Source organism: Chlamydomonas reinhardtii, assembly GCF_000002595.2.
Source record: "Chlamydomonas reinhardtii strain CC-503 cw92 mt+ unplaced genomic scaffold scaffold_24, whole genome shotgun sequence".
NCBI classification, from domain to species: domain Eukaryota; kingdom Viridiplantae; phylum Chlorophyta; class Chlorophyceae; order Chlamydomonadales; family Chlamydomonadaceae; genus Chlamydomonas; species Chlamydomonas reinhardtii.
In genome coordinates this window covers 104,325-127,161 of record NW_025061537.1, presented here as the reverse complement: position 1 = coordinate 127,161, position 22,837 = coordinate 104,325, and the positions used below count along the sequence as shown (strand labels likewise).

Below are 22,837 nucleotides of genomic sequence, written 5' to 3'. Positions count from 1 at the left end.
GGCGGAGGGGATGGGAGGGGAGGAGGAGGTGGAGGGGGAGGCGGAGGGGGAGGCGGAGGAGGAGGGCTGGCCAGCAAGGCGGCAGGCGGCCGCGGCCGCGGCAGGGACAAGAGCTGGCTGGCGCTGCGCGGCCTGCGCGTGCGCATGGGTGAGTGCCGGCGGCGGTGGGGCGGGGTGGCACGGATCTTTGTCGTATGGTGCGGGTGCGCGCCCGCTGGCTGAATGCTGCTGGGGTGGCGCATGCATGCGCTTCCGCGGCCTTGCCCGCGCTCCTAGCCCTCGGTCAATCCGTCTTGCATGGACAGCGACCCATACACAACTCACTCTCAACCCGCCTGCCGCCTTGCCGCGATCCCTCACGCCGCGCAGCCGTGCACAGCGGCGTGTTCGCCGCCACAGACGTGGCCGTCAACGCCGCCTCCGGCCGCACCACCTACGGCGGAGTGCCCATGCTCAAACTGCGTGCTGCCGCCGGCGCCTGCCCCGGCGCCCTCACGCTCGTCACCGCCGCCACCCACGCCCTGCTGGCTGCCAAAGCCGTGTCTTCAGGCCTGCCGTACGTCGTACTGAAGAGCAAGGCAGTTGGGGACAGCGGCGGCGCCGCCGCCGCCGCCATGAAGCCTGCTGGCGGCGCCGCCGGCGCTGGAGAGGATGGCGGCGCCGACGGCGCCACCAGCCAAAGCCTGAGTGCTGCTATGTGGCGTATGAGTTTCAGCACAAGGGCGGCCGGCGGTGCCGCCAGTACGGCAGCCAGTGGCGGTGGCGGCGGCGGCGCAACGTCGCTGCAGCGCAGCGCCGGCGGCAGCGCCGCCGCCGTCGGCCCGACGGCGGTCCTGTTCTGGCACGCCGGCGTCCACCGGCTGGACTCGCACCTGCCGCAGCCGCTCGAGGTGTTTGCGGCGGCGACGCCTGTTCTGGCGCCGCGCTGGGCGCTGCTGGCGGCGCCGGGCCCCGCTGACGTCACCAGGACCGTGGCGCCGGGGGTGTGGGAGGCGCCGGTGGGGCGGCTGTGCGTGTCGGTTGTGTCGGTGTCGGGCGGCGCCGCCATTGCGGCCTGGAACCTAGGAATCTGGCGCGAGAGCACCATGCTGGTGTGGCGCCAGGCCGCACGACTGGCCCGGGCCAACGGCGGCTTCCTAGCAACCACACGAGTAGGCGTCGGGGCCGTGCCCGCCACCAGCGGCCGCGGCGGCGACGGAGGCGGCGGCCGCGGTGGCGGCGGCGCCGCGCCCGGCGCCGCGGTGCCCTCCAGCGCCGCCAACACCACGTCTGGTCCGCGGCTGCTGCTCAAGAGCCCCACCGGCCCAGCCGCCCTCAAGCCCTCGCCACCCGCACCCACCACTGCTGCCGCACCCACCGCGCCCCCTGCAACGCCGCCGCCGCCTGCCGCCAGCCAGGGTGTGGGCGCGGGACTGCTGCTAGGCCGCGGCTCCAGCGTGCTGCTGGCGGCGGCGTTCCCCTGCGCGGCGGCGGGACTGCGCTGGTCGGCGGAGCTCATCGCGTTCGGCCTGCTGGCAGACTGGTAAGTGTAGCTGTATGCGTGCACTAGAGTCTGCATGTGTGGTCTGCGCGTGTTTGCGCGCGGGTGGGGCTGGCTGGGCCCGTTCTCTGGCTTGCCCCTTCCCTCCTCTGAGCTCCCTCTCCCGGCGCCCGCAGGCCCGCCTCGCTGCTGCTGCACGAGCTGGCGGAGGAGACGGCGCTGTTGGACGCCGCCACCATTCGCCGCGAGGCGACCACCGAGGGCCTCGGCACCGACACCACCACCGCCGCCATGGCCGGCAGCAGCAGCAGCAGCAGCAGCAGCAGTGGAAGCAGCAGGCCGCGCCACCGCGACGGCGGCGGCGCCATTGTCATATCAAATCGGGATCGTGACGACAGGGATGGTGGCGGCGGCGCCGCCGCCGCTGCGGACGCGGCGCTCCCGGAAGCAAGCCGGCGCACGGAGGCAGCTGGAAGTGGCGGGGAGGCGACCGCCACAGCTGCTGCAGCTGCATCAGGACGGCGGGACGAGCAGCAGAAGCGGCCGTGGACACGGACAGCGGGCGTGGGAGCGGATGTAGCAGCGACAGCTACTGCCGCTGCGCCCCGTGGCGGCGCCGCTGACGGCGGCGGCGGTGGCGGCCAGGCTGTGCACGTGCGCCGCGGCCGCATGCAAGCTCCCGGTCACACCGCAGCAGCAGCGGCTGTTGCTGTGGCTGTAGCTACAGCGGCTACAGCGGCTGCGGCAACGGCTGTGGTCGCAGGCCCCGACGCACAGCTTGGCGCAGCGGCGGCGCCGGCCGCAAGCGCCGCTGCCCTGCCAGCTACCCCCTCGCTGCCCTCGACCATGAACGGCGATTACGCCGCCGCTCACCTGTCTCCGCCCGTGCGTGTGGCGACGGCCGCCGCCGCCGCCGCCATTCCTGCTGGCGGCGGCGACGGTGGCGGCGGCGGCCTGCTGGTCCCCGGCACGCCGTACACCGCCGCCGCGCCCGCCACCCGCCACAACCTGGGCTACCTCACTGAGTCCAGCTACGACTACTTGCCGCTGCCCGGCGCCGGAGGCGGCGGCGGCAGCGGCGGCGGCGGCGGCGGCGGCGGCTACGTCAGCAGCAGCGGCGGCGGCGGCGGCGGCGGCGGCTACGTCAGCAGCAGCGGTCCGCGGTCTCGCTCGGGTCTGGTGGGCGCGATGCGGCTGCCCGTGCCCATCCCGGTACGGCAGGTGGTGGTGCTGCCGGCGCCGGCGGCGCAGCCGGGCTCGCTGGCGGCGCTGCCCAGCGGCTCCTCCACGTACGGCACCTCGGCGGCGGCGGAGCTGGCGGCGGTGATGGCGATGGGGCTGGGCGGGCTTGGCGTGGCGGATGCGGAGGAAGCGGCACGCGCCGTGGGGCTGCTGCCCATGCCGGAGGCGGCGGCGGCGGCGGGGGTAGTGGAGGCGGGGGTGGTGGAGGGGGTGGAGGCAGCAGGAGCAGGGGGCGATGCGATACAGGAGCAGGGCGGCGGAGTGTTGGGTCCGGCGCCCGCCGCCGCAGCGCTCACGCCCGCTGCAGCTGACCCTGCGGCTATCGTCGCCGACCCGGCTACAGCTACAGCCGCAGCCGTCAGCAGCGGCAGCACCCTAGACGTCGCTGCGCGCCGGTTCCCCACCGCGCCTGCGGCGGCGGCGGCGGCCGCCGCCCTGTCCGGCTCCGCTGGCTCTCCTGCCACCACCGCGCTGCCACAGCCGGCGGTGGTGGTCGCCAGCCGTGCCCTGGACAAGTCGCCGGTGCCCGGCAGCGGGCTAGCGCTGGCGGGCTGCGCCGTACGGCCCACAACACTGAAGATCACAGAAGAGCTGGCGACGTCCATGCTGCGCAATGTACGGCAGCAGTTGACGCCGTCGCAGGCCGTACGACTGCTGGCGGCGCAGCACCACCGCCGCGGCGGCGTCGGCTTCGGCGGCAGCGGCGGCGTGAATTGCGGCGGCGGCGGCGGGCGGGATGCGGCGGAGGATGCGTACGTGGACAAGTCGACGGCAGTAGGCGGCGCCGGCGGCGGCGCCGACGCGGGCGCACGAGGGGCAGCGATGGTGGGTGGCGCGTCCGGGCGCAGGGCTAACAACGGCGTTGCGGAGGGGGAGGTAGCGTCGGTGAAGGGCGCCGGCGCGGGTGTCAGCGGTGCCGCCGCCGGTGCCGATGCCAGCAGCCGGAAGCACGCCGCAGCGCAAGGTGGTGCCGGCGGCGGCGGCGGCGCGGCCGGCCTTGCCGAGGGCAGTGCGCACGGCAGCTCGGGGCAGCGGCTGGTGCTGCTGCCAGGGGCGCTGCTTGACAGACTGGTGGCCCGGGGGCTGAGGCTGCGTGCGGGGCTGGACGTGGGCACGGCGGTGGCGGAGGTGAGAGCGGAGGGGCAGAGGGTGGGCGGGAGCGGGTTGGGCTGGAGGGGCCGGAGGGTTGGGATGGTCACTTATCACGGTGGACTTGCTTCTGTGGCTCTGCTCGCCAACCTCATGCAAAACTGAATGTGTGTTCTTCCTGCCACGCGCATAAAAAACGCACAGGTCAACTGCGTCACCGGCGAGGTGCGCTACGCCGGCCCCGCGGCCCTGGGCGCCGCGGCCCTCGCGGTGGGCGGCCCCGTGTCGCACGTGCGCATCAGCCCCGCCGCCGCACGTGCGCTGGCGGAGGCGGGCGAGCAGACGGCAGGTGGCGGCGGCGGCGGCGCGGCGGCGGTGGCGGCGCCGCTGGCGGCGCTGCAGCCCGCGATGGCGGCGCGTGTGATGGTGGTGGCGGCGCAGCCGCTGGGGGGTGTCACTAGCTAGCTGAGCGAGGGGTTTGAACTGCAATGGCAATGGGCGGCTGAATTGCGTGAACTGGTGAATGGTGAATGGACATGGAACGGGCAAAGTGTGAGTGGCATGGGCATGTGAGCTTTCGGGCTCATGCTGGTGGTGGTCAATTTGGGCATTTGAATGGCAACAGAAAACTTCAATTTGGCGGTGGAAGGCTGCGCCTGACGCACATGCATGTCGCCAGCTCAGTATCAGTATCATTGCTTATGCTCATGCTATAGTGAGGTTGGCCGCTGGCACAGATGGGGTGCTCGATGCATGCACTGCTGAGACAGGGTCCACAAGTACAATGACGAAGGCCAATGCACTGGCAGTTTGTGTTCTCATGTTTATATCCTCAGATTTTGCGGGTAGGGCGCATAGCATTGTCGAAACCATCGAGTGCATTTGGTAGTCTGTTGGTGCATGGTTTGCAGACGACGTTTGCGACAGGTTGAGATGGGAGGTCTCCCCACATGTGCCTGCAGTGAGTATCTACTATCTAGTGTACTGCCCATCCGCTGCTAGGACGTACCGCGTGTGCGAGTCAGGCCGGTGCACTGGTGTGGCGGGCGTGAGAGACCATGCGCACGCAGTGTACTGCAGCGATGGCCTTCCCTTCATGCAGGGTCTAAACTTGCAGGATGTTTAGCTCGTGAACGGCTGCCCGTCGGGGAGGAATGAACGCACCGTCCACATGCGTGCGGCTGGCGGTCTGCTAAATTTGAATTTTCGTGAGTGCTGCCCGTTATCATTCAAGTAGAGGCAGTTTAAAGGTTGTTGCCGCGACACTGGCGCTTACGGCCCACACGCCGCATCGCAGTGGGCCGTAAACGCTTTCGTGGAGTCCATGGGTAAGAGCCGATCCGCCGCTGCCCATATGTATCTTGCAGCTGCTGCCCCGAGGCCCGCGGCACCTACTCAGCGTAGATGGCCCCCTGCGGACTGGCCATACTCCCGGAAACAGAAGCCCCCCAAAGCTTGCCCCAAACGTCTAGATACCGCCGTGTCCCCCAAATAGCAAAAGATATTCTCCGGCTCATAAACGGTCGGTGCTCTTACTACTACGTTTGACTCGGTAGTCTGAAACCATTACCCAACAGGCACCGCATGCACGACAACGTAAAGCATAAGGTCTAAGCTACCCTCAATTTATCTGTGCTGCAGCTGGTCAAAGGTGGATGTGGATTAGGGTGTGGAGAGCGAGACTCCCACGTGGACTCCCATGCATGGATTGGACGGGGTTTTACCCAGGAGTTGACATGATGCGGTTACACGGGGGGTCTTACTCTTGACCAAGTAAGATTACTTATTGCGGCAGCGTTGTGTCCAGGTTTGCGCCTCATCGTGAGGCCAGTGAACGCAAGCACGCCGTCACAGTATTAGGAATGGCGTCACACGAAATGCAAACCTATCAACTAACATTTACAGCTCAACCGGCACTCCGTCAGTGGTGAACGGCGAGCCCGCTTGGATCTGCGTGCACAACAGCGCGGAAGATGTCAGCGGGCGATGCATGTGAGAGCTAGGCATGCGCGTGTGCTAAACAAGAGGGGGGCCAACGCGTGCATGTGCTCCAGGCTGTAGGAGGCAAGGAGAGATCCATATTCACACGAACCGATCGAACTTACCGGGCAGCAGTAGTGATCCGCGCTGAAGGTCGCAGCCCACAGCGTCTTCGTCTTGTCCATAGAGAGGTCGGTCAGCGTCGTGCCCGACTTGATCGTGAGGCAGATCTGGGGCTCCAGCCGGGCCACGTCAGACACGCTCCAATCCAAACTGGTGATCTTGAGGGAGTTGCTGCCCACGGGGCCCCACGACTCTGCACGCAGGTGAAAGTTCAGGACAGGAGGTCAGTCCATGTACCGTATGAATAGCATGTGAAGTCAGTCTGACTAGCCCTTCGGCCTGCCTACATGTCACATTAACCACACACAAGTCTGCTGGCAGGGTACCGTTCCACTTACGCGAACGGGTGAAGGTAGACCCGTTGTTGTACTTGATGGCAATGCCGGTGATCTGGTAGCGCCGGCTGTAGTCCAGGTAGAACTGAACCTTGTTCAGGTTCTTGCCGTAGCAGGTCTGCGAGGAGCAGTACGTTTGCTCACTGTGTGCTTGTGTATATGTGCGTGTGTGTGCACTAGGTCAGCGAGATACACATAACGCATTCCGGACACCGATGATACCACCCCGAGCACGGTTAGATAGCACGTACCTGGCCCCGCGCGTCTTGAGCGTTGATGTCGTTTATCTCGATAGGAACGCAGTATTCACTGGTCTTATCTCCGTAGGCCACCGTGTACCGGGTGCCAACCAGGAACTGGAAGTAGTCGTTTGCGCTCTTGCCACGGCACCTGCGACCGATTGCACAGAGCAGATACTGTGTTTCGCCTGTCTGCAGATTCCTCGGATCTTACCCGACCAAGATATGTGTCCGACATAAAAGGACCCGGCACCATCCCTGTGCGTGACCCAACTTACGAGGGGTACTCAGGCCAGCTGGGAGGTGCAGGTCCGCACATGGGGACCGCGGACGGCTGCGGAGTGCACGGGCTGTTGTCGTATCCGGGAGCAGGGGTGGTGATGAAGGTGTACCCGCTCAGGGCGGGGTAGCAACGGCCCGTGTCAATGCCAAGGATGGCTGCGGCCTGGAACAGGGAGTCTTCGCGCAGGGACTGAGCCATGATGCGGCCAGCCTCCTCATTCTTAGTGACACCGCAAACGGTGACGTTGGTCCCCTTGCAAATGATGTCAGCTTCTCCGGCACCAGATATAATGGTACCGTCATCCTTGAAGGGCTGGTAAATCTCCAACAGGTTGAAGACAGCCTCGTCACAATAGTAGTCGAACCAGGGCAGCTCGGGCCGGGTAAGGCCGGGGAAAAGGAAGTAGTCAACGCAGAAATCGCAAGTGGGAGGAGGCGAGGGGGGAGGCGGCGAGGGAGGCTTAGGAGAGGGAGGAGGAGGGGAGGGCGGGGCAGGCGACGGGGGCTTGGGGGAGGGGGGAGGAGGCGAGGGAGGGGCCGGAGAGGGAGGAGGAGGAGAGGGAGGGACGGGCGAAGGAGGAGGAGGAGAGGGCGCAGGGGAGGGAGGAGGAGGCGAGGGAGGGGCGGGAGAGGGAGGGGGAGGAGATGGAGGACGAGGCGAGGGGGGCTTGGGGGAGGGAGGAGGGGGAGAGGGGGGGTTGGGCGAGGGCGGGGGAGACGGCGGGGAGCCGCGCGACACGCCGCAGCAGGCGTGGTCGTCCGACCAAAGCGAGTTCTGCCACAGGGGCGACTGATCGAACACGGGCAGGATGCTGGCCAGGGTACGGCAGTTGCCGGCCTGTACGGTGATGCACACCTGCCGGCCCTCCACCTCCGGACCCGCCAGGCCCAGGTTCTTGACGGCCAGGGTCATACGCTTGTCGGCGTTGGGCGGCGTCTCCAGGACCACGTTGTTGGCGGCGATGGCCTTGCCGTCCAGGGTGGCGGAGGCCTTAAAGCCGGGCGCGCACGAGGGCTCTGCGGGCAGAGGGCGTGAAGGGCGGGAAAGGTGAGGTAGGGCAGGATACCGTACAGCGGGCTGGGGCATGGGGCGCGACCATGGAACGACCAGGGAACGCCACGTGCGTCGTGCAAATGCAACCTATAGCGTATTTACAAAGCTAAATCGGCTAGTAGCAGGCTGGTTTGGCCTATAAACTGGGTCGGAGCCCGACTCACCGAAAGCGAGCGAGAACTTGTGCACATCGTTCTGGCAACAGGCTTGGAAGCCGGGGTCAGAGCAGCGGCCGCCCTGGTATTGCAGCGTCCAGCAGAACACGTTGCCGCTCTGTCCCTGAGGGAAGGTGGCTTCGTAGGTGCGGTAGGGCGAGCTCTTGCTGCAGGAGCCGTAGGGGAAGCGGGCGAATCCGGGAGGAGGAGGCTGCGCGGCGGCCACGGCCCTGCATTGCAGGCAACGTGGAGGCAGGCACAAGGCAATCGTAAGGTCGCATGCTGACATGCGCAATGACGACCGATATGCAAGCTGGTTGAGCGGCTCTGTTGTGGAAGTTGAGTGGCCCCGAGAATAAGATACGTGGCGTGCTCGCGAACTCCCAACTCACACAAGGGCTGCGAGCGCGGCGGCGACAACCGCGACCTTCATGCTGGAAATACTCTTTGCCTGTAGACATGAAACGTTGACGGGAAAGGGATGAACCCGGGTGAGCTATGCGGGCACGCACATGCCGAGCAAATACTAAGCGTGAACCCACGTTGCAGATCAAGGTCCAAGGCTTGAATAACTGCAAAATGATCGCCTACCTGAGCAATGGCACTCCGCGTGCAGACGCGCACTTGCGAAGGAAGGCTTGCTAGGATTTCAGCACGTTCGCTGGTCGCAACGTGCAAACTAGTCTCTAAGATGACCACGGGCGCAAGGTGTGTGCGCCTACTGACGGGTCATAATGTTGTGCAGGCGCCTTTGCCAATATATCGGGGGCTCGCCGCGCCGGCTCGTACGGTCGCGGTTGTGCCGGGCGGGGGTCCGCTCGCTGGATCAGCACTCTCACGCACCCGCTTGTCTATTGATCATTATATGAGCATATCGGCTACTGGTTCATGTGGTCAAAACAGCAGCGCGCCCATGTGTGATGCCCCGCCCACCAACATCTCAACATCCTTGTCAGCGAAGTCGTTTCGCTCGAGCCTGTGCGCACGCGCGCGCTAAAATGGCTCAGCGACTCGTTTCGTTTTTGTCTTCTTCATCGCGAGCATAGTATGCCGAATGCAGCGAGCTTTTGCATACTTCCTGAACTAGACTGTAACGCCTGGGCGACACTTTGTGCCTAACACGGTTGCCCCGATGAGTGCCTGTGCAGGCGGACAGTCTTCACCCTGCCTTCCCCCCGTCATTAAGGCCAGCACCCAAAACCCATCTCGCATCACACCACACCTGCACCCCGCACCACCGCACATACAGCGCCTGCACCCGCGCCTACCTGCTCTGCAACCCGCCACGCACTGCCGGACACAGCAACCTATCTAGGCCTAGGCCAAGGCCGGCCAGGCGCCGCCGCCGCCACATGCGTCATCGTGAACCAGCCCAAGCGAGCCCGCCCGGCCTCAAGGCAAGCCGTATTCCCGGCTTTTACCGACCGCCAATTTGCGAGGGAACGCTGCCGCCGGCCGCGGCTCATCATCTATCGCTGCTGCCTGCTACGGCGCCCAAGGCGCCTCTGCCAGCGCCTGCCCCCCTGGAGCCCGCGGCAGCTCCTCCTCCAGCAACTGGCGCACCGGCACCGCCTCCGGCCACTGGCCCAGGCGCGGCGTGAAGCGCAGCGTGCGGCTCAACCCATGCAGCAGCCTGCGGGGTGGCGCCGTGGGCGGGCCAGACGATGAGCGTGGATGGGATGTGCGGGGTCGGATGCAGCAGGCAAAGCGGGATGGAGGGGCGTTTGGGGTGCGTGTGGCCGGGCGATGGTGTTTGCTAGGGGTGCGTGGCTACATAGGACGCATTCGCACATACCGTAAGTACGGCAACGCGCACGCACGAACACATACACACGCACATGCACGCAGCGCTCCACCCACTCACCTGTACCAGTAGCAGGTGCGGCCGTTCCCGGTCAGGTATGTCTCTGCGGTGCGAACGCCCTCGGCCGCGATGGCCGCCGCCTCCTCGTCGTGCGCCGCTGCCCAATCCAGTTCCTCAAAAACCTGATGGAGCGGCGAGGGGAGGGTTGTTTCTACGTACCATTCCCAGTAAAAGGAGGATAATGAGCGTGTGTATGTGAGGGTTTCGCGGTGCGTGTGTGCACAATTTTTGGGCGCTGCAGGACGGAGCCCAGCCCGTTCTATGGCACCACGTCCCACCGTCCCACCCCAGACCCTTCCTCAACTAATCATGAGTGTAACCCCCTCTCCCGCTGCCCGCCCGGGCTCTCACCTCCTCCGGCAGGCGCCTCCAGAACTCCAGCACGTTGACCCGGTGCCTCAGCAGCCTGTGTGCGTGTGTGTGTGTGTGTGTGTGTGTGTGGCGCGCGTGTGTGTGTGTGTGTGTGTGTGTGTGTGCTTGTGTGTGTGTGTGTTGGTCGAGTAGGTAGGTACCAACCGAGTGGGCGGCATGGTTGGATGGGAGGGGGCGCGGCCGCGTGTGACACGGACACGGACGGCACGCCACACTGGTAGGCACACACGCACGCACGCGTGCAGACATGTGTGCAGGCACGCAACACGCACGCACGCGCAGAGACGCACACACAGGGGGGGCGCTCGCTCACGTACGTGCGGTAGTAGTAGGCGTAGTAGCCGACCGAGGTGGGCTCTGTGAGCACGGCACTGCCCAGCGGCAGCAGCTGCTCCAGGCGGCTGGAGATGCTGTGGAGGCAGGCAGGCCCGGGGGGCGGGCAGGCGGGCGGGCCCGGGGGGCAGGCAGGCAGGCCAGCGCCAGGCAGGGGGCCCGAGGGACAGGCAGAGGTGGGATGTCGCTCGGCGGATAGATTGGAGGGCGGTGCCGCTGGCATGAGAAGAGCAAGCAAGCGAGAGGGGCATGCATGAAGATGCTTCTGAGGTGTGGGCGCGATGGGGGGGCGCCTACCTCTGGCCGCTCAAGTTGATGAGGTACTTGTACCGGGCGTGGCTGGACATGGGCTGCTTGCCGGAGAACCGCACGTCCAGCCGCCGGGAGCGGTCCTGTGTGTGTCAGAGGGCACATGTACGGTATTCGTGTACGGTGTGTGTGTGTGTGTGTGTGTCAAGAAAATAAGGGAAAGGAAACACGCGTGACAGTATGCGTGTATGTGTACATGCGTGGCCGGGTGTTCGGGGGGTATGTGCCCGAGCCCAACGAAACGGTTTGGGGGTAGGCAGGGAAAGGTCGGGCAAAGGCGCGCCGCCTCTCACCTTTTTGACCACCTCCGATATGAAATGCTCGCGCACCGCACATGAGGTGTTCCCTTCCTGGCAGATGTGCTGGCCTGGCGATGAGCGACGCGACAGGGCAGCAGCCGCCGCAGCAGCAACAGAGCACGGCGGTAGGGAATGGATCGGGCGCAGGTCGAGTGATGGGGACAAGTGAGCATGGCGCGTGTGAAGCCTGGTGGCGTAGAACGCTGAGTGTGCAGGTGTGGACATGTGTGGACATGTGTGGACAGGATTGGACAGGTGTGCCGGTGTGCACGTGTAATACAACGCGTTGCCTTGCAAGTGGTGTGTCCGAACGGGCAGGAAGGTACCGTGCATGCTGCTCAGGTGCTCGTTTGCTAGGCAAGGTCACGCATACGCACGCGCACCTCCCAGGCCCAGTTTGAAGGTGCTGTGGTCGTCCGACTTGCGGTGCAGCGAGTAGTGGCTGCGAGGGAGCAGTTGGGTGGGTGGGGGAGGCAGCCGGCGGGCCGGCAGAGCATCAGCCGGATACAGCCGTACATGCATGCATATGCACGAGCGAGGGCGTGGGCCGTGCGCCATTGGCAGGTGTGGCATAGGTGTGGCAGGGGCCTACGGCACCACCCTGTGCACCATCCATAGGTGTGTGCGTGCAATGTGCGTTGTTGGCCCGTACCCAACACCACCCACGTTACTGCCGCCTGGCCATCTGTAGAGCGCATGCCACCCCCCACCCCCCATGCCCCCAAACCCCCCAAGCCCCCCCAAACGTGCAAGATGCGCTGCTGGCCCAGACCAACCACAACCCACAGCACCCGACATTACTGGCAGCCGCCAGCATGCCCAACCCGCCCCCATACGCATCGCAAGACGCAAGACGCAAGGCGCAAGGCGCAACAAACTGCGCACACATCCTCCAGCACACAATCGAGCGAGCGCCCGGTTCCCTCCCCAGCACCTCATGTGCATATGGCTCCGGGCGCCTGCACAGCACCCACGCACCTGAAGCGACCGAACACGACCGGCTGCCTGCTGCCCCAGGGGTGCTTGTCCCGGTGCTCGGGGATGTGGGACAGCGTGGCGTTGTCGTACAGCCTGTATTTTGCACGTGCGTGTGTGCGTGTGTGTGTGTGTGTGCGTGTGCATGTGTGTGTTGTGCACGTGCGTGTGTGTGTGTGTGTGCATGTGTGTGTGTGTGCATGTGTGTGTTGTGCACGTGCGGGTGTTTAAGTGTGCGCGTATGCGTGTGCGCTTATGCGCCAGTGTAGGGCGATGGCGGTGCGGTGGGTCGGGACCCGCCACACGTAATGCTCGCTCGTGGCGTGCACCAAGCAGTTGATACAGCAGTGCAACCCGTCCCGCCCCGCCCCGCCCCGCCTCGCCCCGCCGCGTTCCAGCGGCTCTCACTTGGTGTGGAAGTGGAAGTTGGGTATGAGCAGCAGGTCTGGCCAGAAGTCGGACTTGCAGATGCCTGCCACCGGATAGGGCCCCGGCACGAAGGTGGGCATGTGCACGGCGCGCTGGGGCGGGTAGGGCCGCGGAGTGCTCACGTTGACACGTAGCGGCGACACCTGTAGGTAGGGAGCAGGCATCATACATGGGCATGTGCTTGGGTTGGAGTCCATGTGGCCCCACTAACTAACTCCGTTTGAGTCCAGATGCGCGACAGGCAAACAAGGAAAAGGTCTAGATCCGTAGGTATGGAGCATGTAGCGCGTGTGACCGTAGCGCCTTTACTGCGCACAGGTAAGCTGCAGGGAGCCGTGTATGTGTATGTGCAGGTGCACGCGCAGAGTGTGATGTGGTGTGGGGACCGGGCACGCACCATGTCCGGCCCAGTTGAGGTGGAGGTGTGAGCGTGGTTGTGTGTGCGCGTGCGTGTGTGTGTGTGTGTGTGTGTTCCCCTCCCCTGAAAACCAATCTCCGCACTCTACACGCATGCATTCCTTAGCAGCCACTACCGTACAGTCGCCGCGCTTGCGCAGCCAGAGCCTAGCTAGCCATCGACGGCCTGACTGCCTGCCCGCCCGCCCCCCATCCTGCCCGCCGCCGCCCGCCCGCCCAGCACCCTACTACGCGCCACGCACTCACGTATCGGGGCGTGTCGGAGGTGGTGATCACCAGCACCACGTCGGGTATTGCGGCGCCGAACACCGCCTCCAGGTGTGCCATCATGCGCAGGTAGGCCACATACAGCTTGGCGTGGTGGGCCAGACGTTGCCTGAGGGGGGGAGAAGGAGGGGGAGAAGGTGGTTCGGGCCATGCGTGGGGATGGCCATGCGTGGGGAAGGCGGCGTGGGAAAGGCAGCGCCAACTAATAAATGGCCTGAGCCGGAGCCGCCAGGCGACATCCCGCCCAAACTGCATAGCCCTGTAAGCCGGACCGCACGTGTGCACGCGATCCTACATCCCCCCCCTGCCAACGCACCAGTCCTCACCCCGAATGGGGGTGAGCAGGTACGCCCGCCCGCCGAAGAACCTGTGGGGAGCGGGCATTCGGAAAGGCGGTCGTGCCACGCACCAGAACGCGAGTTACACAGGCAGCACGCGTAAGCAAGCAGGCTCGGCACACGCCGCCACCACGAGCCAGATGCCGCCAGCACACGAGCTACATAGCAGCCCGACGACCCCAGACCAATATCCAGTTTGTCGCATGGCACAGCCCCTCCGTTTGAGGCGACCAACAGACCTAGCTACTTACTCACCCGATGCCGAAGCCGTTCTTACGGCGCTGCTCCCCCATGGCGTATTGCGTGGAGCCCAGGTGCGTGCCCAGCTCCCGGTGGATGGCTAGGTCGTGGTCAATCTGCATGTGTGTGTGTGTGTGTGTGTGTGTGTGTGTGTGTGTGTGTGTGTGTGTGTGTGTGTGTGTGTGTGTGTGTGTGTGTGTGTGTGTGTGTGTGTGTGTGTGTGTGTGTGTGTGTGTGTAGCCTGCACGCGTGGTTTCATCCCTTGCCGTGAGAGCCGCCGCCTGCGTCTACCCTGCTGCGAAGTAGGCACGGCACGCACACAAACGTACGCACACGCGCCCGCACACACGCCCTCCCCCTCTGGATCACCAACACCTGCTCGCCTGCTTGTACGTGACCTGGAAGCTGTCACACTTCAGCCGCCGGTACCCCTCCGCATCCTCCGCGTCCGGAAAGACACGCTCCGCGACATCCTCCTCCTCCTCCTCCTCCGTGTCCTCTCCATCCGGGTTTTTGGCCTGATACTCACCGCCACCTTCTCGAGATTCTAGGACTTCTGCCTCTTCGGCCTGCTCTGGATCCCCTGCTGCCAGCGCATCCTCCTCGTCCGCCGCCGCCGCTGCCGGGGCTTCGCCTACCGTGGCATCCCTGGCGGCGTATGAACGGAGCAAGCGGCGGCGCCGAGCAAATACATCGCTGTCTTGCTGACTCGCGGCTCCGTGAAGTGCTTCCGGAAGTGATGCGGGCTGCGCGCTCTCCGTGGGCTGCCGGCTCCGGTGGTCCACGGCATAAAACACTGTTGCCGAGCAGCACGGTTGGCGCCAGCACAGCGTGACCAGCAGCAGTGAAAGCAGCCGCGCCATGCAGGCTATCTATATGACAGTATATGTACACACAACTGGCGCTCGACGTGGCTGTGGGCGGGCTGCACTAGTTCGTCGATGGATGTTGCGCACGCGATAATAATCGCTTACATGTTGGTAAACATAACCATACATTTACACAACCATTTGTAGTCTGTGCTGTGCCTTATACAGAGTCTCTGCCCGGCTGTCATTTGATAGTATCGACGCCGGTCGCGTTTACGCAAAGGATTGCATTGTAAAAGCTGTTGGGTTATTTATAGCACGCATAATGCATTACATCACGCATTTAAGTGACAGCTTGTGGAATCGAGACTCAGCGTTGCATGCCCCGCTACCCTGCAGTGGGCCTCTGTGGTGCCCCCAGCCACCCCTGTCCCCCGCCCCAATCGGGCTCGGTTCAGATTTGGGCTGCTGGTACCTGCCCCCCCCCCCGCTGCATGCATGCCCCGCTAGCCCATACAGTCAGCAGCTCTATTTGCTGGGCCTCTATCTGGGGTGCCCATTGCACCCTCCCTGGGGGTCCCCTGGGGGTCCCCGCACGTGGGGTCCCCTAGGGGTGCCCTTCCCCCTCCACCCCCCTCCCGGCAAGCACATGCGCTGATGCTGAGTTGCTGCCGACCTGGTGTTGAACCCCCTGTGATGTACTGCGCCTGCTGTGCGCCTTGTTGTAATGTTGTCTGCGGGTGCGACCGTGCGAGCGAGGTGTCGATCCCGTGGCGTGCGTGCTATCGCACACCCAACGCACGTCACATCCATGTGATTGAGTTGCGTCAGCAGGATCATCAGGGGCCGGAAGTAATGGACGACAGCAGTTGCCCGTTACAGCGATCGTGCACTCTTGCTAACGCGGAGTCATTGACATCGTTCGCCCATACGCTTTATGACAATCTACCGATATGCATGCAGCGGGCTCACACGAGTCTTCGTCAGGGCCCCATCAGTCCTGCAACACACAACACACAACCCCAACCCCGACCCCAACTCCAATCCACCACGATACCGTATGTGCATGAGCGCGCGTCTCCGTGGCCTGAAGCCTCGAACTGGTATGTGTTTGGTGAGACAAATGCATAACACACGGACACGCACACACGCCAAATACGGAACAAAAACACCTGTAAAATACGGCAACGCCTCCCAAAAGAAGACAGCCCTCCGAAAATTGCCGCACTGGCTAAAGCCTCCCCTGAGCTAAGGGCTTAGTAGTGCGGGAAACCAGGGCGGCCCTGCATGAATGCTCACACAGAGAGTACGGTACCGGTGCACAAAAACCCGCTCTGGTGCGGTCAAAAACCCACACGGCACGTGCCCTCTTGATTGTCGCATTCATGCGCGGCTGTCCTTCCGCAACAGCGCCCACACAAAATGCTGCATGCGTCCGTGTCTGTCTTATTAATGCAATCGGCGTCAGTGCCGTACACATCATACGCAACAGCCAGTGCGAGTAGTAGTCACAGAGGAGTCAAACGCCGCATGTGTCCCATTCCCACCTCGCATCATCCGTTCGTCCTACTTAATTGTCTATGTTCACGGCCTCGCGCCTCGAGCGCTTTGCTCACGACACGCATGCATGCCTTCACGCATTTACCCACGACGACTGATGATGAGGCTGCTGCTCCTGCGGGTGTGGCTGCGGCTGTGGCTGCTGCTGTGGGTGGTGCGGCGGCGGCGGCGGCACAACCGACAACGCACTCCAGCCCCACACCCCGCCATCGTGGTGTCCAGCCGCCGCTGGGTTGCCCGCCATTCCTACGGCTTGCTGTTGTTGTTGCTGTTGTTGCGATGGTGCCGGCGGCTGCGGCATGCCACACTCCGGCACGGCTGCAGCCGCCGCCGCCGCCGCCGCCGCCGCCGCCGCCCACTCGCCATGCTGCCAACATCCGGCGCCGGGCGCCATGGCATTGGGCTGCTGCGGGGGCAGGTTGGCCGCGGCCGCCGCCGCCGTCGGTGCGGGCGGCGGGAAGGCATGATGCGGTGCAGCCTCTGTTGCGGGCGCCGCCGCAGCCGCCGAAGGATATGGAATTTGGGCTCCATAGAAGTGTTGCTGCACCTGCTGCTGATACCTCGGCTGCGTCACCGGCTGCTGCTGCTGTGGTTGCAGCTGCTGTGCCTCCCACTGTTGCTGGTGCTGCTGGTGCGGTTGAGGGTGCCGCTGCAGGTGGTGGGGATGGGGGTGTTGGGGTGCGTCTGAAGGCGGCGGCCACGAGGCAGGGCCGGGCATCGGCGCACCGTAGGGCTCCTGCTGCTGCAGCTGTTGCTGTTGCTGTGGCGGCGGCGGCCAGTAGGCATAACCCGGCGGCGGCGGGGCGGCCGCGGCAGCTGCAGCGGCGGGCGTCGAGGCTGGCCAGCTCTGCCGGCGCCAGGCGCCGCCGGCGCCCCCGGGATACAACGAGCCCGCCGGCGGCGCCGTCGGTTGCGGGTGCGGCGGCGGCGGCGGGAAGTTAGGCGCCGGTCTAGCGGCCGAAACCGTCGGTCCGTAGTAGCCTTGGTGTTGGTGAGGATGCATCGGCGGCGGCGGCGGCGACATGAAGGGCACATGTGCATGGGCCAAATGAGCCGGCGGCGGCTGCGGCGGGTACTGCTGGGCCCCGTAGGCGCCAGGCCGGGGCGGCCGGCTGGCGCCGGCAGCGGGGGCGTAAGGGTGGCCGGGCCATGGGTAGGGGTAGGGGTGAGGGTAGGGGTGAGGGTAGGGTGCGGCGCCCGACGCGGCGGCGGCGGCAGCAGCAGCCGAGGCAGCGCCGTGAGGGCTGCAGCTGTAGCCGGCGGCAGCTGCTGTGTTACTGCCGTGCGGCAGGGGGCCGTGGCAAGAGGGAGGGGCTGTGGGGCCCATAGCGATCTGCTGCTGTTGCTGCTGCTGCCCGGCCATTGGCGTCGGCGGCGGCGGAGCCGCGCTGGTTCCCGCCGCAGGCGGCGGCGGCGGCACCGCCGCCGCGGCACCCGCCACGCCTGGCGCCGACAGCACGGCGGCGGCGGCGGCAATGCCAGCAGCAGGCGGCGGCGGCGGAGCAGGCCAAGCATGCTGGGCGTGAGTCACCGGCGGCGCCGCCGTCGTTGCCGTCACCAGGTAGTGGTGGTGCTGGTGGTGGGAGCGGCTGCGCCAGCCGCCGCCAGCCCCAAACGACGGCGGCGGTACCGCCGCCGCCGCAGCCGCAGCCGAACCGTACGGCGGCAGGTGGCCGAGCGCTGGCAGATGCGGGTGTGGGTGCGGGTGTGGGTGCGGGTGCTGCCAGCTAGCGACAGCGGCGGCGCCGAGGGACGGCGACCAGCAGCCGTGACACCACGCTGCCGCGGCGGCGGCGGCGGCGGCGGCGGCGGCGGCGGCGGCGGCGGCGGCATGGGCGCCGCCGCCAGGCCTTAGCGAGCCGCTGCTGCTTACCGCATCCGCCTCCTCCTCCGTCGCCATTGCCTTGACACCAACAGCCGCACCGGCAGCGCCTTCCGCCCCCGCCCCCGCTGGCGGCGGCGGCACCATGTGCTTGGGTGTTGCATGCGCCGCCGCCGCCGCCGCCGGCTTGCGGCCAACCACCGCGGCGGTCCGCGCCGCCACAGCCGTCGCGCCGCCGCCGCCGCCGCCGCCAGCTGCCCGCCACACGGTATCACCACGAGCTCTAAAACCAGCAGCAACATCACCAGCACCCGCAGCAGCACTAGCACCAGCGCCTGTCGTGCCCGCCGCCGCCGCCGCGATGCCGTGAGGTGCGCCGCAGACCTCGGCGGCGCCGCCAGCGGCATCAGCACCACCATCACCACCATCACCAGCATCCGCGGCGGCGGCCGCTGCTTCCTCGGCCTCCTTGGCCGCTTTGGCAATCTCCGCCTTGACCTTGCGCATCGCCGCCGCCGCCTGCGCGCGCCGCTTGCGAGCCATCTTCTGTTGCCGCGGCGACAAGTCCTTCCAAGGCCGCGGAATGGGCTTGGGCAGCGTGCCCAACGCCGGCCGTGGCCTGGTGGCGGCGGCGCCGCCGCCGCGCACGGCCGCCGCCGGCGCGCTGGCGGCTGCGCCGCCGTCGCCATGTGCCGCCGCCGCCGCCGCCATGCTGGCTGCCGCCTGCATGACTAAGTCAGTCCAGCTCTGCGGCAGTTCCAGAGCCGCGGAGCTGCCGCCGTCACCCTGCAGCGCCGCCGCCGCGGCGACCGCCGCCGCCGCCACCGCCACCGCCTCCTCGCTGCCGCCAACCGCAGCGCTGCCGCCGCCGCCGCCGCCTACAGCGGCGGCTGCGACCAGGCGGTTACTAATGGCCGTGGCCAGCGGCAGCGTCAGCAGCTGTCCGGCGGCGTGGATCGCTTGCATCAGCCGCTCCTTACTGATAGACACGGCGGGAAGGCTGGGGTGCAGGAGGTTCTGTAGCAGCAGCGCCTGCGGCGCCGGCGGTTGTGGGTGCAAGGACGCGGCCAGCAGCTCCGCTGCAGCAGCCAGGGTGCCGTTGGCGGTGATGGCGGCGGCGGCGGCAGCAGGCGCGGTGAGCGCCGCGCCGCCGCTGCTGCCGCCCCTGCTGCGTTGCCTGCGGCGCGCGGCGCAGCGCGGAATCCACATGGCACCGCACGCACCGCCATCCACGGCGGCGGCCGGGTCCTTCTGCTGCTGTTGGGTGAGGGGCGCCGGCGGCTGTGATGACGGGAAGCTGACCAGCGGTGGAGTGGGCAGCAGCTGCTGCTGATCGGAGCTGCAGGTGCCTTCGGCCCCCGTGGCAGCGGCCGCCGCCATCGTCGTCGCCGCCGCAGCAGCAGAGGCGGGCGCCCAGCACGCCGCAGCCGCCGCTTGCTCGTTCGGCATGCCGCCTGGCTGCTGCTGCTGCTGCTGCTGCTGCGGCTGGAGCTGGTGGTGTGGCTGCTGCTGCTGCTGCTGCTGGACCTGCGGCTGGAGCTGGTTATGGTGGTGCGGCGGTGGCGAGGGCGCGATGAGGCCAGTCAGCGCGGCGAAGCAGTGGCACGAGGTGCAGTCGGCGCCGCCGCACGCAACGCACGCCGCCGACACCCCCAGGACACCATTGCCGTCGCCGTCGCTGTAGCCACAGCTGTAGCCGCAGGCGCCGCCGTCAGGCAGCAGCTGCAGCAGCTGCTGCGATGGTGGCTGTAGCAGCTGCAGCGCAGGCGGGCATGCGCCGCCCCCACCGCCGCTGCCTAGAAAGAGCCCGCCAGCGCCCACCCAGGATAGGCCGCAGGTGCTGGCCCCACCGCCGCTGCCCCTGCCGTCACCGCCGCCGCTGCATGCCCCGGTGTCTTCTGCCTCGTCGCCGCCGCCGCCATCAAACAGCATGAGGCTGCTGCTGGCCAGGCCGTCAAAGCTGAAGCAGCAGGATGACGTGCAGGCCACGTCAGCCGCCGCCGCCGCCGCATCCCCATGCGGCTCTAGAGCTGCTGCAGCTGCAGCTGCTGGAGCGGCAGCGGCAGGGGCAGCAGGAGCGGCTGCCATCAGCGCAGCGGCGGGCCCGGCCGCCGCTTCCACTGCCGCCGCCACTGTTGCCGCCGCCGCCGCCGGCACGGCGGAAGGCACACGGGCGGCGGGCGGCGGCGCGTCAAGCGACGAGCTTGTACGGAGCAGCTGCGGCGTCGCAAGTGGTGTCATCGGCTGCACGTGCTTGGGGTGGCTGCTGCAAGCCGGCAGGTGACAGTTCGTCGACAGCGCTACCGCCGCCGGCACCGCCGCCGCCGCCGCCGCTACTGCCGGGTGCGCTCGGTGTTGGGGCAACGGCAGCGGACTCTGCAGCAGGACCGGCAGCGGCGGCGGCGCCGCCAGCTTTGCCAATGCGGCGGGCGCAGGCGGCGGCGGGCGCACGGGCGTTACGGGAGGAGGAGGAGGAGGAGGAAGGGGAGGAGGAGAAGGCAGGCCGGCGGCGTCCGCCGTTCGCTTCATGCCGCGGCCGCCGTCTGTGACGGCGGAGCCGGCGCAGCCGCCCTCGGCGCTGCTTGGGGTACCCTGGCGGCGGGAGTTGTCATCGGCGGCGCTGGCAGTGGTTGTGGTGGTGTCGCCGGTGTTGCATGCCAGCCTGTGGACAAGCACACGTACGTGCGCGAGCGAGCGAACAAGGACTGTGTCAGGCATAACCTAACATGCGGTGCAGAGCGGCGGTGCGTGGGCAGCAGAACGGTACTAGCAGCAGGCCGGGTCGCGAAGCCGCAACGAGCGAGGCAAAGCGGCGGGCGTCATTAACTAACTACTGAGAACTGCAGTGCCGCCGCACAATGATGATGCGTGGGCGGCCTAACGCGTGATACTGTACGCGCGCCAATAGATCGCTAAACACACACGCCGGATGCCGGATGGGAAAGCCGACAACATCCCTCGCTCACCTGTGCTCGGCAATGGCAGCCGCAGCCTCCTCCTCAGGCACAGGCGCCACCTGCCGCCGCCGCCCCACAGCAGCAAACTCCGCGTCAGCCGCTTTCGCCGCTTCCGCCGCCGCCGCCTGTGCTACCAGCGCAGCATGCGCGCGGCGCTGCCTCCGCACCCGGCTGCGCAGGCGCCGCACCTCCGAGTGCAGCACCGACACACGGGAGGCCATCCACGCCACCGATACAGCAGCGCCGCCACCCTCGCACCCAGCGGCAGCGGCGGCGGCGGCGGCGGCGGCGGCCTGCTGATGATGGTGCGGGTTGCGGTCTGGCGGCCCGCCACCGCCGCCGCTGTCGTCGTCATCCTCGCTGTCCGCTGACTCATCTTCATCCCCGCCTTCTCCGTCTTCCGATTGCGACTGGTCTTCATCGCTCGCACTGCTGTCACAGCCCGTGCTGCCGCCGCCGCCAGATGAGGCGGCGTCAGACCCGCCGCCGACCGCCTCCCACTCGCCCTCAGAGTCAACACACTCGGCGCACTCGTCACAGCCGTCGCCGCCTGCAGCAGCAGCAGCGGCAGCAACCCCGCCGCGGCCGCCACTCAGACTGCATCCGCTTCTGGCGCCCCCACTGCCATCACCACCACCATAGCCCTCCGCCGCCGCAGCAGTCACGTGATGATCTGAGCTCCGCCGGCGGCGGGCGCTGCCGCCCTGCTGGTGCTGCATATGCTGCAATCCAAACCCCGATGACACGCCCGCCCCTGCGGCGGCGGCGGCAACGGCATCTGATGACGCCGCGCCGACGTGTGCCGCCAGCAGCGCCGCGTTTGGACTGTTCGCACGTAGGTGGTCATCGAGAGCGGCGGCAGTGCTACTGCTGGCCCGGCGAGGGGTTGGCCTACCGCCCTCGCTATTGCCTCCGGCAGCAGCAACAGGGCCCGCCGCCGCGCCGGCTGCTGCTGTGAAGCCCGCTGCTGCTACCTCTGTCACCCCTGCTACTGGTTGCGGCGGTGCTGGTGGTGAGAGGTGAACCCACCGCTGCTGCTGCTGCTGGCACAATGGCCGCCGCCCACTGGTCATGGTCCCGGCCGACAACGTCGTCCAAGACGGCGGAACGTTGCCAGCAACCCACTCGGCCTGTGACCTTTCGCACCGCATTGCGGCCTTCAGGGCCGTACGCTGCTGGCAATCCATGTGTAGCCACGGATCTCTGTCGCAAGCGCGCGAGATGAATCGAGCGAGTGCGCGCGCTGGCCGGAAATGGTGCGAAGAGAGTGAGCCGGCACCTCGTCCTGCGCCAAATCTTCTCAGCTTGGCGGCACCAACACTAAATAGCTACGTAGTGGACTTCAGAACCCACAGCGAGGTCGGTCAAGGCGCTTCCCGTGGTCGCGCGAGCCCCGCAGCCGCAGTTACTGCGTGTTTGGGCGCGCACGGTTTAGCCGCAGCAACCCTAGTGCCCAAATATACGCGTGTATGAGTTGGGATGTGGGTCCATTGATAAGCGCTATCTGAAAGCCTTCCACGTGTTGCCTAGCGCCCGCCAGGAGGGGCGTACGTCGGGTGGCCTAAACCGGTGCGGGGGCCAGCCACGGTTTGGTTCCAAAATAGGTGCGTGCCATTCTTCGCGCTGTACCGAGCCTTTCCCGACCATGTCTTCGATTTAACATGTACGTATACACTCAAATAAACATTCAAATACTGCTAGGAAGGCTACTCCTGCCATGCGTGTCGGTCTCTCCAGCATCTCAAGCATCGTTAGTTCGCGCAGCAATGCCCTTCTTCACTCCCGGCCAACGCAGACTGCAGATATCAGCAACTTTCCTGCAGTTGAGCACTTTGTAGGCAAACTGTCATGCTTTGCACCCAAGTGG

At 66.5% G+C, this 22,837-nt stretch overlaps 4 protein-coding genes across 4 annotated transcripts; 1 reads left to right on the top strand and 3 right to left on the bottom strand.

Moving 5' to 3' along the window:
- Positions 1 to 5,032, top strand: CHLRE_24g756047v5 (uncharacterized protein; the record flags this gene model as incomplete). Its single annotated transcript, XM_043072960.1, has 4 exons — positions 1 to 148; positions 370 to 1,522; positions 1,657 to 3,850; positions 4,016 to 5,032. Coding segments are annotated over 4 exons (3,756 nt in total), but the record flags the coding sequence as incomplete, so codon positions are not given.
- An 8-nt stretch (positions 5,033 to 5,040) lies between these two features.
- CHLRE_24g755997v5 (uncharacterized protein) lies at positions 5,041 to 8,916 on the bottom strand. The gene is made up of 9 exons (XM_043072959.1): positions 8,819 to 8,916; positions 8,571 to 8,697; positions 8,372 to 8,430; positions 7,989 to 8,209; positions 6,767 to 7,787; positions 6,501 to 6,639; positions 6,253 to 6,367; positions 5,917 to 6,107; positions 5,041 to 5,761 (listed from the first exon to the last, which is right to left on the bottom strand). Exons 1-9 carry the CDS (start codon positions 8,839 to 8,841, stop codon positions 5,711 to 5,713), a joined length of 1,947 nt encoding a protein of 648 aa, XP_042914131.1. The 5' UTR covers positions 8,842 to 8,916; the 3' UTR covers positions 5,041 to 5,710.
- A 48-nt stretch (positions 8,917 to 8,964) lies between these two features.
- On the bottom strand, positions 8,965 to 14,938 carry CHLRE_24g755947v5 (uncharacterized protein). Its single transcript, XM_043072958.1, has 13 exons — positions 14,206 to 14,938; positions 13,838 to 13,938; positions 13,561 to 13,611; positions 13,224 to 13,353; positions 12,540 to 12,703; positions 12,135 to 12,227; positions 11,540 to 11,598; positions 11,151 to 11,224; positions 10,846 to 10,940; positions 10,533 to 10,625; positions 10,195 to 10,249; positions 9,844 to 9,965; positions 8,965 to 9,612 (listed from the first exon to the last, which is right to left on the bottom strand). Exons 1-13 carry the CDS (start codon positions 14,683 to 14,685, stop codon positions 9,465 to 9,467), a joined length of 1,665 nt encoding a protein of 554 aa, XP_042914130.1. The 5' UTR covers positions 14,686 to 14,938; the 3' UTR covers positions 8,965 to 9,464.
- Positions 14,939 to 15,495: 557 nt separating this feature from the next.
- On the bottom strand, positions 15,496 to 22,816 carry CHLRE_24g755897v5 (uncharacterized protein). Its single transcript, XM_043072957.1, has 2 exons — positions 20,980 to 22,816; positions 15,496 to 20,675 (listed from the first exon to the last, which is right to left on the bottom strand). The coding sequence occupies exons 1-2, from the start codon at positions 22,119 to 22,121 to the stop codon at positions 16,265 to 16,267; spliced, it is 5,553 nt and encodes a 1,850-aa protein (XP_042914129.1). The 5' UTR covers positions 22,122 to 22,816; the 3' UTR covers positions 15,496 to 16,264.
- Between the last annotated feature and the right edge of the window lie 21 nt (positions 22,817 to 22,837).

Coding starts and splice junctions, on each gene's coding strand:
- CHLRE_24g755997v5 (XM_043072959.1), bottom strand. CDS start 8,841: ATGATCAATAGACAAGCGGGTGC. Junction 8,210..8,371: donor GCCGCGCTCGCAGCCCTTGT/GTGAGTTGGGAG, acceptor CCTGCAATGCAG/GGCCGTGGCCGCCGCGCAGC. Junction 6,640..6,766: donor AGCTGGCCTGAGTACCCCTC/GTAAGTTGGGTC, acceptor AATCGGTCGCAG/GTGCCGTGGCAAGAGCGCAA.
- CHLRE_24g755947v5 (XM_043072958.1), bottom strand. CDS start 14,685: ATGGCGCGGCTGCTTTCACTGCTGCTGGTCACGCTGTGCTGGCGCCAA. Junction 13,354..13,560: donor CCCATTCGGGGTGAGGACTG/GTGCGTTGGCAG, acceptor TCCCCCCCTCAG/GCAACGTCTGGCCCACCACG. Junction 12,704..13,223: donor CCTCCGACACGCCCCGATAC/GTGAGTGCGTGG, acceptor CCCTACCTACAG/GTGTCGCCGCTACGTGTCAA.
- CHLRE_24g755897v5 (XM_043072957.1), bottom strand. CDS start 22,121: ATGCGGTGCGAAAGGTCACAGGCCGAGTGGGTTGCTGGCAACGTTCCG. Junction 20,676..20,979: donor GCTGCCATTGCCGAGCACAG/GTGAGCGAGGGA, acceptor GCTTGTCCACAG/GCTGGCATGCAACACCGGCG.